We start from the raw sequence: 14,326 nt of genomic DNA, 5'->3' as shown, positions 1-14,326 counted from the left end.
TTAGGCCTGTAACAGTGCATGCTGGGATATGTTGTAGTCCCACAAATGAATGGATTTTATTCTGGGACATTTTTGAGCCTTGATGTGTCTTTTCTGTGTTGCCAAATTTCTTCTTTATGTTACCATTGCCTGTTTCTTTTAAAAAAATATGCATTTCTATAGGCGCATTTTGTGTTTTTTCTACAATTATTGTCTGATTTCTTAAATTTTACATTGAAGTACATCTTATTTTGGATAGTAGAGGTTGTGCTGATTTGGGGGATATAAAAAACATTAAAAAAACAAATGAGGACATATACGAACAATGGGCTATGGTAGGCTCCAAAAGGGTTAATAACTCAAGAAAATCAAGAAAATATTACAATTTTGACATAGTTTAAAAGTATAGCTACAAGGTGATAGATAATTACCTCTACCACACTACATAACATAATAAAACACGGCAGCGACAGGACAGGCATATACAAGCAAACCTTGGTACTACAGTTCATTGTGACATTTTGTGTAGAAAAAGTGACATGATATGCCATTTTAAATAAGTCATAACATGACATTTTTATACGAAACAAGTCAGTAACATGAGACAAATGTTTTTTTTTCATGTTTTGAAATGAAAGATGTGTGTGTATAAAAAAGTGCATAACTGATGTGGGTATTTTATCCACAGAGAAACGCTGAGAAAAACATTCCGGTTTTGTTGAGGCTGAAACTGCTGATAGAGATGTCTCCAGCTGTCAGCAGGAGTCTCAGATTTGCTGACATTCGTAAGTAAGGGAAACTCTTATCTTGTCCTCTGGAGTGTAGTGGGATGAAATGTAGACCAACAGTATCAAGGTTGCAGAAAAACTTGCTCACTCATGCAGGCACACACACACACACACGGTCAGAGAACAGAGACTTACCCGACCATGTGCACCATAAGGATGATGTAGAAGACAATGAAGAGGTTGTGTGTGTACCAGAAGATTTCATAGTTGGATATCCTGAAAAACACACCCACAGACACGATGATAACATATACTCATACTTCTATACCAGATAGAGTGTGTTTTAAAAGAGAGATAATGACCAAAAATAGATGTAAAGGAGGAATGAAACATGGTAACATGATACAAGGAAACAAGTGAATGAGAGACACAAAAAAAGAGCAAAGATAACAAAAGAAGAAAGCCAGTTCAGAGTTTGTTCAGGACCAGACGCACAGACTCCCAGCTCAGAGCCTGAGTAAGCAGGACATCAGAGGTCAATATTAAAGGGGTCATTACACACAACGGCCCCCCCATAAACACTGCAAATAGTCAACATCATCAAACCATGAACTCATCCTCTTTGACTGCAACTTCTTTAGAAGTCCGAACCTTCTTTCGTCATCTGTTTTCTTTAAGTGTAACTTGTTCCTGTGCAGGACCACCACTGGACTGAGCAGCTTTATTCATGAGGATCTATGTGCTACCTCCTATTAGCCTGTCATTGCCTTATAATACAGTGATGTTTATCTCAGAAAACCGATGGGGATTTGAAGAAGACTTGTGTTGTACTAACCAAATCAATAGATTTTTTATTGAAGATCATTTTCAGAACACAAAGTCGCTTACTTAACTTCCAGCGTTTTTGTACAGACAGGAGTGAAAACTATGAGAATTGTGTGAGATTCGGTAAGCAGAGATGAAAAGGACACAGTAACTGATGTGTGGGGGTGGAAAGGCAGCAACTCATGATTATTTTCATTATCAATTAATCTGTCTATAATCGATTCATTCTTTGGTCTATAAAGCATCAGAAATGATCAGAAAAGGCAGTCAGAAATGACAAAACAAAATCCAATGTCTTGTTTTGTCCAAAATATTTAATTTAGAATAATGTAAGACCAATAAAAGCAGCAAATTCTCAATTTTAACAACCTGAATCCATCAAATATTTGGCATTTTTGCTGGAAAATTTACTTAATTGATTGTTGCCAATTCAATTTTTTAATGAATCAATAAATAGTTGCAGTTCTAATTACCCGTCTTTTAAGTAAGTCTTTGGGAAAATTTGCCAAGTGAAGAAGAAAAAATATCAGTCTGTGTGTAGAAGGAGTGAAAGTCACTTCATTTGATTGTAAATTTACATTTTTAAAGTTTTGTTGACAAAATTACGATTGAAGAAAGACATTATCAACTTTAAAGTTATGAGGTTTAAATTTACTACAGTTTTAATTGTGGAATATTTGATATTATTATTTGATTTATACTAATTTACTAAAAAACATTTTAACTTTTTAATAGTCCTGTGCCAATGACCTGGCTTTTTATTGCTGAACTGGTTTTCTTATCACTGCTTGGCCTTCAGGTGGCTTTTACTACATATTTCCTCTTCTGTGGACACTGTAACTCATAATAAATCACAACTCTAAAAGTATATAATTAGCAATGATGTTAAAGGGTTGAAATGCTGATACAAAACAATTAATCAAAGATGTTAATAGCACTGCGAGCATTAATGTGTCACAATGTCAGTGGATCATTATGACTCATTATGTGGCTGCTCCAGCCATCATCCAACCACTCAAGCCACTCACCCAGACTCTTATCTAAAGCCTGAAGTGCTCTGGAAATTCCTCTTATCCTCTGTTCAATTACTGAAGAAAGCAAGGAGAGCACACACACACACACACACACACACTTCATGTTCAGAGAGTCTCACACACCTGAACGGGTTAACACACAAACACACACACACACAGACAGCGGGTGACCCACTCTGACCTGAGTAATGACAGAGCTGTGAGTGGAACACTTAGAAGGGATTTGCTCTATAACAGACCTCTGTTAGCAAGTCTCCTTATCATCTCCATCTTCCATTTCTCTCCCTCACAAACTCACACACAAGATGAGTCATAAACTCTGGCAGCAAGACATAGACGTGTACAAAAAGATAGAGGCAGAGACGGAGACACACAGGGGCAGTCCAACCCACATACATGGTTGTACTACGTAGGAGATGTGGATACCAGGCTCCAACATTCATCAAAAAGTAAGACGAGACACACACATGAAAAAAAAAAATTCTGGGCTTTGGGAAAGTTTTACAAATATTAAATCTTCATGGTTTAAAAATTCATAATATTTATAACATAAAATTGTCTGCAGTTCAAAATGTATTTTTGAGCCACAGGCAGAGAGCAAATCTGTCTCAACCTCTTTTAATACATCTATGACACAAATTATGATGATTATGATAAAGGATGCTCGACCTACCGCACACAGTACGAAGACGACGTGAACATCAGGAAGAGGATGAGAACCAACAGGACACCAGTGACCCCTGGGACTAAAGCAAATCAGAGAGCCAATCAGAGAGCAGTTTTCCACTGTTTTACAGTGATACTTCTAGACAATTATATTTAACAAAGATAAGACACAATTCAATAGCAAGCAAGTAATCTGCTTTTTCCATGAAAGGCTTATATTACCCACTAAGACAGTAACAAATAGAAAGACAGTGAGGGAGATATAAAAATAGAGACAGTGAGAACTAAACCAGGCAGACACAGCAAGACTTCTTCTGCTCTTCTTGGCATAAAGCCACTATAATCTGTAACACATTTACCACATTGATTGTTACACAAGGATATAACATACCTTCATACACACAAGAAAGAGTAAAGAGTAGTCTGTCTTACTTGTGGTCAAAATGATCAGCTTCGGGTCCTGGAAAGACAACAACAAAATATATATCATTATAATTATTATTATGGCACATTTTGAACGTTGCAGACATTCCTCAATTCTTCAAAGGGTGGGCTTAAGAGAGTTAAATTTGTCCAAAAGTACATGCTGTATCCCTATTTGTACAATTACAGTAATCACATCTCGCTTCTCTATGAAGGCAGTTTTGTCAACCCTCTAGAGATGTGGTCAGATGACAATTTGTATGAAGTCGTTTGTTTCAAGTATTCCCAGGCCTTATGGTTGTTTAAGGTTTGATGTTAGACATATAGTTGTGATGCTTGAGGCTACAACCTGAAGAACGTACAATATCATAGAGGCTGCTAACAAGTATAAAAGTACAGACGTGTATTTGTGCCTCACCTCTCCCTTGTAGCGGGCCAAATTAAGAGCCGGAAAGTCATCTGAGTAGCTGACACTGAAGTTGACGACATTCACCAGGTGGGCAGAAACATGTACAACTAAAGAAGAAGACAGACAATACTGTATGAAAACGCACACACAAGATTTTAACAGCGCACAGACATTGGCAGACACACAGGATGTCTCCTCTGCTTCACACACATACATTTAATTACAAAGGTCAAAATGAACTACTAGAGGACACTCGTACAAACATTTCTTTGTCTATTCAGCAGAAAGTCAGCAAAACATGCTCCTGACTCAATGGTACACACATACACACACACGCACACACACACACACACACACACACACACACACACACACCTCCCTGACATCATAGGCTAACCACGCAGCCGCTCGACAGCTGATGGAATTAGAGGGCGTAATCATGAGACACAAGGGTCCTTTTTTCTCACCCACATCCTTCCTCACTCCCACTGCCTCCCACCCACCTCTCTCTCTCTCTCTCTCTCTCTCTCTTTCTTGTCTCAGTCTATGTCTCTCTCCCTCTCTCTGTCTTCATTGTCATTTGTCTCAGAACTTTGGAACTCCGCTATTAGAACATGAGAACATTGCCTGAGGGGAGATGTGTGTGTGTGTGTGTGTGTGTGTGTGTGTGTGTGTGTGTGTGTGTGGAGTTGTTGAATTGTGGAGGTGAATGGTGATAGTGAAAGACGGCAGATGACAGTTCTCGCAGTTCTTTTATTTCTATGGTTCTGGATTATTAGCCACGCTAGCACCACAGATTTAGGGATGGTAGTGTTGATCTGTCAGTCGGTCAGTCGACAACTTTGGCCCAGCGGCCACTTTCACCAAATCTGCAACATGCAAGCTGTGACTTGCAACATGAGATCATTTTCTGTCATGTTATTTTTTGACACATTTAACTAAACAAAATAAACATATTTGTGACCCATGCATGAGCATGTGAGTGACTCTAAGACTCACAAATGTATCTGCAATTGGTAACTGAAATGGGACACTGACACCATTTACAATCTGTGAGCAGTGCTCACAAATTGCTTTTGTGAAACAAGCCCCAGGCTGACATATCTCAACAATTATTTGATTGATTGCCATGAAATGTGGTACAGACATTCATGGTGCAGAGAGGATGAATCTTACTGATTTTTCCTTTTTTGCGCCACCAGCAGGGTGACATTTGTGGTTCAGACTGAAATATCTAAACCACAAATATTTCACTGTAAATTAATACTTATAACTCAATATCTAGATGGAATGGCACAAAATTTTCATTAAGCGCAATTATCAGGTCAAAATTTCAGTTTACCTGATACTTTAGTTTATGACTAAATACCTGAAAAACTACTTACCAATCAGCTCGTCATGTAGGCTCATGTATGACACAGACAAGCTTTAAATTCCCACATTTGAGAAGCTACATTTTTGCTTAAAACTGACTAAAACGCCTATTTGATTATCAAAATAGTTGCTGATTCATTTTGTGACATTCGACTAATTGATTGATTGATTGATTAATAGTTGCAGCTCGAATCAGCATGATAGCATTGTGAGCATGTTAGCATGCTCATGTTAGCATTTAGCTCTAAGCTGAGTACAGCCTCACAGAGCTGCTATAGCGTGGTTGTGGAACATTTCTCAGAATGGACAGAAAACAAACTATTTAGCGACCAGGCAACATTGAGTGTTACAGTAAATTCCCAAATTCATCAGCGATCACAATTTAAAACAGAACAGGACCTCTAAACAATGACTGGATCAGTGCCAAGAAAAAGCACACAGTGGGTGGGCTGGTTGTGACTTTGCTCATAGATCTTTTCTGTCAGAAAAAGAGACGCATGTGTTACTGTAAAAACACAGATATGGAGCGAGGCTGCTTAGAAAAAACATCTCTTGACACTGAAGAATAGGAAAAAGAAGTAAACCGGAGCTCCACGCAGCTCCTGGAAGCTCCCGTGATGTCATGAGAGGAGACTCGCAAAACCACACACACACACACACACACACACACACACGCACACACGCACGCACACACACAAGTAGAAACTGAGAACACACCCCACCAGCTGGAGGGACATCACAGCTGGTACCCCAGGAATGCTGAGCCAGCCTGTGTCCATTTATCCTCACCATGACACACACACACAGAATCACATGCAGACATATGAGCTGTAGTGATAATTGACAGTTTTTACCAGAGAAGATGCAGATGGCGACTCCACAGGCCACATGAAAGGTCTTGCTCTTGTCCAGGAGTCTGCGTGTCTTTCTGCTTGATACCTGCATGTGTGTGAGTGTTGTAAGACCAACAACATCTTTGAAACATAATGTGGCTACACACACACACATCTGTACTCATAACGCACAAAAATATGCTTTTAGAATTGTTTTGTTGCATCTTTACATCAAAATCTCACTAATTTATCTTGTTAGAAACTAAAATGTGTGATTTATTAGTAGGTAGTAGTACAAACAAAATGGACAATGAACAAAGTGGACTAAATTGGGCATGACATCAAGATAGAAGTAACACTGACAAATTCATCCCATCCATCGCTCTACTGTTCTTCCTACACCCGCATCCCATCATCCCTTCAGCCCTCAGTCTTCTTCCTACCTGGTGTGTTCCTCTGACAAAGGTGAGCAGGGAGCGACACATGGGCAACAGCACCAAGCTGCAGTTCAGGTTCAGCACAGACGCAGACGCCCTACTGATGCACAGCCCTAGCTGGAAAAGACACACACACACACACACATTGTCAGGTAGGTTAGTGAAATGGGCCCTGGGGATTCAGCTGATGCAATGTGATAAGGGTCTGACAGATTAAGATACACATTTTGACTTGTCCGATTCAGATTTTAACTATTTATCCATCTTTCCTATTTTGTGCACTGTGGCCTTAAAGCATGACTCTTTGTCCTTCTCAGTATGAAGGGTTATAGACTGTTATTCTTTTTGTGTCTCATTGCTGAAGCTTTGCCTTTAATTAGAGTACAACCATAATTCACTTTGTTAGGATGATGACGCTGACATCATCATGACATGACAAAACATTGTTTGGTCAATAAATAGATAAAAAGACAAATATATATTCAAAATATTCTGCAAAAATCTGATATCATTGAAGTCACTCTTTGTTTCATCACAATAAGCCAATGATAAGATAACTGAAAGTTTCTAAATTACAGTAGAAGGTGAGTTTCTTTTCTACATAAGCTACTCTGTAAGTGTTCTGCTCAATGCACTGAAACTCATGTTACATCTGTTATCATCATATCTCTATTACAAACTACTACAGTATATAGATGTCTGTGGAACATTGTGTTTTTCCTACTCCAATAAACTATGTTTTATACATTCTGCACTCCTGCACGTTAAAGACAGAAATTAACACATCACTGTCTGAGCAACTCTGGTGGTGGTGGAGGTGTGCGGTTGGAGTGATGGATGGGTTCAAGGTGGAGGTATGATTACATCAAGGAATTGGCTCTGAGCCCTATCTTGTTTGCAACGGTGATGGACAGGTTGACGAACGAGATCAGGCAGGAGTCTCCGTGGACTATAATGTTCGCGGATGACAGTGTGATTTGTAGTGAGAATAGGGAGGAGGTTGAGGAGAGCATGGAGAGGTGGAGGTATGCACTGGAGAGAAGAGATGGAATACATATGCGTGAACGGGAGGGAGGACAGTGGAATGGTGAGGATGCAGAGAGTAGAGGTGACGAAGATGGATGAGTTTAAATACTTAGGGTCAACTGTTTAAAGTAACAGGGAGTGCAGAAGAGAGGTGAAGAGGAGACTGCAAGCAGGATGGAGTGGGTGGTTAAGAGTGTCAGGAGTGATTTGCGACAGAAGGGTACCAGCAAGAGTGAAAGGGAAGGTTTACAAGAGGGCAGTGAGACCAGCTATGTTGTGTGGTTTGAAGGGGGTGGCACTGACGAAAAGACAGAAGGCAGAGCTGGAGGTGGCAGATTTTTGTTTGGAGTGACGAGGATGGACGGGATTAGGAATTAGAATATTAGAAAGACAGCTCAGGTTGGACGGTTTGGAGACATGTGCAGAGGAGAGATCCTGGTTATGCTGGGAGAGGGATGCTGAAGATGGAACTGCTAGGCAAGAGGAAAAGATGACAGCCAAAGAGGAGGTTTATGGATATGGTGAGGGAAGACATGCGGGTGGTTGGCGTGGCAGGGGAAGATGCAGAGGACAGGAAGAGATGTAGACGGATGATCCACTATGGCGACCCCTGAAAGGAGCAGCCGGAAGGAGGAGAAGACTGTCTGAACAACACTCTTAGATTCTTTGATTCCTCGTTTGTTCATTACCAGTGTCAGGCAGTGAAAAAAAGTGTACTGATACATTTGCACTGCATCTTGGGAAATCCTGTCTGAATGATACAACACCTGGTACCAGGATGGATTTGGTGCAGTTCACATTAAGTAACAAGAGAGGGATGTCAACTGTGTAGTCTGGCGCTACAAAACCGCAACCACAGCTCAATAATCACAGCTGTTTTCATGCGGAAACACTAGATGTACTTTTAAACTCTGCACATTTAAACACATTCTTGGCAGCCTCTGTGTGCACCGCTGGTGCCGTCTCTTCTGATTAAGAAATTGAAACAACTAGCGTGAGAGGTGAAGGTGCATGACTGTGTAGATGAGGGATATCAGAGGAGAGTCCAGCAGTTCATGTCTTGAAGTGTAGCCCAATCTTTTACTCCACCCAAAACCAGTCTTTTGAGTATCAAAATGATAGATTTTCAAGACGTTAGCTGTAAAAATATGATTAACCGATTTACATGCTTCTATACAACTGGACAAGCGCAAATTATAAACGATTAGACAAGCAAATTGACTCCCCAGGCCATGTAGACATGAGGGACCACAATTTGCTGTACAACTAATTGAAAAATATAGGAATGTAAGACATACCGCAGGAAGTTTGTAATGTATAAAGATGGAGCACACAAACAGGTGAAAGTTAGAATCCGCTTATAGTAAGTCAAGGTTAACACCAGCATACTTAAAAAGTCTGATACCTTTACCCTTTAAAAAATTCCCACACACATACACTCAACACAACTTCCCTTAGAAAAGCAGCTGACAGCAAAACCACAAGCAGGAGATCTGATATCCTGCTTTCTGCACATCTCTGACGCACACACACACACACACACACACACACACACACACACACACACACACACACACACACAAACACACTGATGAACCATACAGGTGAATGAGATAAGCTACTTTTTGAAGTTAAACCGAAATTCCCTTCAGCAGCATTAAAACATTGACTCTCCAATTTGGGCACACACACACTCACATACATGCAGGTGCACACACAAGCACACACAAACTTAAGCCCTCTGGTAAGGCATTCAGTCAAAGCCAGCGGCGTGCCCACACTTGCCCCTCTCTCCCCTTTGCCTCCCACCATACAGGCAGCACATGAATAGCTCACACATGCTGCTCGCTGCCACTTCTTATTCTTCCACTTATTTCATTTTCTGCACACATCGTTTTTGTTGGATTTTTCTGTTGGATTTTTTTTTTTTTTTTTTTTTTTACTTTTTCATTGCACTGCTGTAGTTATGTTTTAATTGTCTTGTGTTATGTTGAATACATACCATCTGATGTTTTTAGTTCTCATCACTTTTTTCCTTTGCTACAACAGCTTAATTTTCTCACAGGAGGATGAACTTGTGTTTTTTGGAATCTCATTTGCAAGAAGTGGGCGTGATATTACTGTCACATGGATGGTTTAGCAAAGATTGTTGACAAAGTTTTCCTCACTTTCAAGCATCCGCCTGCAGTGAATTAAGTATAAATAAAAGCCTCTCAGATAGTCTTTGCGCTAAAAGATTAATTACCAACTACTTTGGTAATCAATTAATCACTTTGAGTCATTTTTAAAAGATTTTTCTGTGCTTCTGTGCTTCTTTTGAATGTTGGTCAGGGGTTTGGGTTCCATCTTGGGCTTTGGGAAACAGTAATCGACATTTTTTCACCATTTCCTGACATTTTTAGACCTAAGAGCTAATCAGTTAATCGAGGAAATAATCAACAGATTAAGTGATAATGGAAATAATTGTTAGTTGCAGCCCCAATTGCATGTATCTAGAGGGAACTGAATGGTACAAAACTGAAGAATTCATAAATGTGTTGTTTTTCATACAAGTAACCTGATTAGTCAGAAGCTCGTGCCACTGTTATTAACACATTTGAGCTGAAAAAAACATTTTCTCAACGCATAGGATAGAAATAGAGAGAAAATGGGAGATGACGCTAACTGTGTCCTGCTTCCACAAACAACTAGTGATCACACAGCTGGAACATGTGGTATATTTGTAACAGCAATCAACAGTAGCCAACTACTGTGGATAGAAACACAGGCAGTGGAGTCTTCTGAGCTTAGAAATTCTCAAATGATTGGACAGTAATGTCAGCTGCATTTGTATGATTTTCTTCGCATGCAAGGAACATTTATTGTGCACAAAAATGCATCAAGAACACACGCACATACACAAACAGCACCATGAACTTGTGACAACAATTAGACCAGCACTCACATGGACCAGCAACCATCAAATTCCTAACTGTGTGTGTGTGGGTCTGTATGTTTGTTTGTGTGTGTGTGTGTGCCCATGCATGCACATGTCACTACTGGCTGCCCCTTAAGTTAGCACACACTGGCCAGGCACTGAACATAAACACACACATAGCTAATTGCTGTCACAGAGTTTATAGTCATAATTCAGACTCATTAAAGCTGCATGTGTGACAGACAACCGTCCATCACAAAACCTGCTCCAGTGATATAAATAGAAATCTTTGGAGGCACTGAAAACAGTAGTAGTGGGCTTCTTCAGCACCAGAGATTTGGTCCTTATTTTGATCAAATTTGGGGCTTAATTGTTGTCATCTGGGCAACCACTAGAAAGAGTCACATGACCCATTCTGGGCACATGAGACGTGATATTTAACAGTGCAAACAGCAGAAATCTAATGTAATGTATGTTCCTCTGCTATTATTTTGTCTTGAAATTAAGCTCTCAAAGAACTTCTGTGAGTGCTAATGTAAACTGCTATTCCATGTTTTTTATGATGTTTTTCATCAGAAATTTGAATCTAGATCTTATCTTTTCTACATAATTTCAACCCACAAGCCTGGATATGCCGATGAGTCAGTGCAGATCTTAAGAAGCGCAAAAAACTTCAGCTTCAGAGTTTGTCTGCTGATCCATTTAATCTCTGGATATAATACGTTTTACTAATGCAATGCATGGTAATACAAGTGCAAGATGATAGATGGTACTACAGTAAAAGCCTCAGCTTAACTGTTCTCTGGAATATCAACACTCACTGTAGCTCAGTTAGATGTACAACAGCTAGATCTTTAAAACGTCTGGGTTTCAGGTATTAGGTGGGTTGCAACCTTTACGATCTGTCCAAAAAAAACCTTAGAGAGGTTATAATTAGCTATATATTACACTGAGTTATCTTTCTTTCATGTCAAGGACCTGCACACAGATATACATGTTTATTGAAATGGTTTGAAACCTGTTATTGACCTCCTTCACAAGTGAGAGTTTTGCAATTAGCCTAAGTATTAATATCAGTCAACCCAAAGGTACTGTGCAGTAATGAAGTCTCCCGTTAAAGCACTGCTGAATGCCCTTTTGTTTTACTTTCAGACACTTATCTTTTGACCCAAAATTAACTTAATTTAGGAGCATTTTAAACTCAACAAAATGGTTCTGTAACCACATCTATCCGTAAACACTGTAGCGGCCACAGGTCAGTATCAGCAAGCTTCCTCCCAGGCCAAAGATTTCCCATAATTTTGTAACATTTTATAAAGTTAATGTTTGATCAAATACACACACACACACACACACACACACACACAAAATCAGTGTGTCAGGTCTTACCCCGAGCATCTTGTAGAGGTAGTGATACTGCTGTCCAGTGGAGTAGAGCAGGAAGGTCTTTACAAACAGCCAGGTGTTCGCTCCCAACCACAGCATCTACAGACACACACCACACACACACACACACACACAAAACACAAGATGTACAGTATTAATTTTAACTCCATCAGGTCATTGTTAACAAATAGAAAAAAATGTATGGTTTGTTTTGTTAATAGTAGCTAATAGTTCCTCAATTAACAGTTCATGTACATTTGCAATTCATGTCTCAGACTTTACATTTAATCTCACAAAACTGTCATATGATGATTGTAGGAGGTTATATAGATACAGACAACATACCATAACCTCCGTACTGAGCACTGACAAAGTGACTAACAGTGGATTTATGAAAGTTCAGATCTCCGTGTTAGTATTTTTTCCTCAGGATGGAAGGTGGTACAGAACAAGTTGTCTTAAAACACGTTGCAACAGGTCATAAACAGGTAAAACAAACAGCCTACGGTGTAAGTGGAGCTGAACGGCTTTGAAATCACTGAAAAAAGTTTTCCCACCAGGACCAAGTGCTTTCCTCCCTCGTTGGCGACCCAGCTCCGTACCGACACAACCATGATGCCTCCAACCGACTCAGCAGCTGCCCTAAAACTTTTCACCAAACCCCCGGTGTGGCTGAGAGGGGAACACCCGTCCTCCCTGCAGCTCTGTCTGTGTGTGTCTGTCTGTGTGTGCGTGTGTGTGTGTTTGAGAGAGCGTGTGTGTATATGTGTGTGTGTGTGTGTGTGTGTGTGTGTGTGTGTGTGTGTGTGTGTGTGTGTGCAGAGTCTGCAGACCGGCCGGTGTCTGCTCTGTCCTGCCTGCACTGCTGCTGCAGTTTGAAACACGACTGTCTGCAGCTCTCTATCGGCTCATCTCATTTCACCATGCTTCACCGCAAATCTGAAGCTAAACTGAACAGCATCGCCAAAAACCCCTATTAAAATCACATTAGGCCAAGTAAAGATTATCAACAAACACACAGAAGAACAATAAACATCGCTCCACCGATCCGTACTGCTCCTTTCTGCCACTAGAGGGGGCCACAGACTAACTGTCCCAATGAAACCAGCACTCACTTGTGACTTTCATAAAAAAGTTGAGGTCCTACCTGGTTATAAAGGCATCCTTTATAAAAAGGACACAAGTTGTAACTAATGGCTTTATTAATAGTTAATAAATGATGAATGAATGCTTTATTCATCCATTTTAAAAGCCATCAGAGCAACTTTTGGGTTGCCAGGTTGTGAAAAGTCCCATTAGTCCAATTTGTTGTAGAAGGCGGCTGCAGAAGACCTGGACCAAAATCAATTTATTAACATCTTCTTAACATTCACAAAAGCAGACTTGATGGCTAAAACCCTTTATTAATGATTCATTGACATATATAATTGGTGATTTATAGAGTGAGACATTTATTAATAGATTACTATGGACTGTTTTACTTCCAGATAGAAAGGATAAACACCAGGCAATGGGATTTTCCAGAAAGACGCAACCCAAAAGTTGTTCTCATTGATTCTTATAACAGATAAATTAAAGGATTGGTTCACAATTTTTCAAGTCTGTCCAAAAACAAGGTGCCCAAATGAACACTGAAACAGGTTTTTCTTGCTGTAATCATTCCTCCTGTTCATACTGACCATTAGAAGATCCCTTCATATAGAACTTACAATGTAAGTGATGTGGGACAAAATCCACAAGTGTCCCTCTGTGCAAAAAAGTATTTAAAAGTTTATTTGAAGATAATATGAAGCGTCAGTTGTCCAAATTAGTCAAAACACGTCAATATCTTTTAAAGTTACAGTGTTTTTTGTGTCAAATTCCCTTTTTTGTTACGATCCTTCCACTGCAGCTGAACAGGAAAACACTAGGGGGAATTTTTTATCAAAATGAGTGTATTTTGTCCCCCATCACTTACATTGTAAGCGCATTTGTAGGGGATCTTCTAATGGCAAGAATGAACATGTTTCAATATTCATTTGAGCACCTGACTATTGTTTTAAGACAAACTTTTTAAATTGTGAAAAATCCTTTAAGTGTAACTACTGTGAATGATGTATTAACTATTAATGGAGCAGTTACTTAAAATTCATAAACCCTCTATAAAGGCTGGCTTCATTTATAGCAGCACAAATTGATAAAAGCGATTTCTTCATCTGTTCAGAGGTGAAAATATTTATTTAAAATGCTGACACACTGTATGCCTTAATGTTCATCTCTGTTATTGCTCTGGGTCTTAGATAACAAAGG

The 14,326-nt window shown here is 39.7% G+C and overlaps 1 protein-coding gene across 1 annotated transcript in view; it reads right to left on the bottom strand.

The window, feature by feature from the left end:
* The window catches only part of LOC137185973 (NADPH oxidase 4), a 24,083-nt gene extending 11,013 nt beyond the window's left edge, over positions 1 to 13,070 (bottom strand). The window contains exons 1-8 of the mRNA XM_067594545.1: positions 12,595 to 13,070; positions 12,041 to 12,136; positions 6,715 to 6,825; positions 6,293 to 6,377; positions 4,074 to 4,171; positions 3,665 to 3,692; positions 3,240 to 3,312; positions 903 to 983 (exon numbers count right to left, since the gene is read on the bottom strand). Of these exons, the coding sequence (XP_067450646.1) occupies positions 903 to 983; positions 3,240 to 3,312; positions 3,665 to 3,692; positions 4,074 to 4,171; positions 6,293 to 6,377; positions 6,715 to 6,825; positions 12,041 to 12,136; positions 12,595 to 12,651 (629 nt within the window). The 5' untranslated portion in view covers positions 12,652 to 13,070. The remainder of the gene's footprint in view (positions 1 to 902; positions 984 to 3,239; positions 3,313 to 3,664; positions 3,693 to 4,073; positions 4,172 to 6,292; positions 6,378 to 6,714; positions 6,826 to 12,040; positions 12,137 to 12,594) is intronic.
* Positions 13,071 to 14,326: the final 1,256 nt, after the last annotated feature.

This window comes from Thunnus thynnus, chromosome 7 (genome assembly GCF_963924715.1).
Source record: "Thunnus thynnus chromosome 7, fThuThy2.1, whole genome shotgun sequence".
Classification (NCBI taxonomy): Eukaryota; Metazoa; Chordata; class Actinopteri; order Scombriformes; family Scombridae; genus Thunnus; species Thunnus thynnus.
The sequence above is the reverse complement of the archived record's forward strand: the minus strand, read 5'-3'. Positions and strand labels throughout refer to the sequence as shown.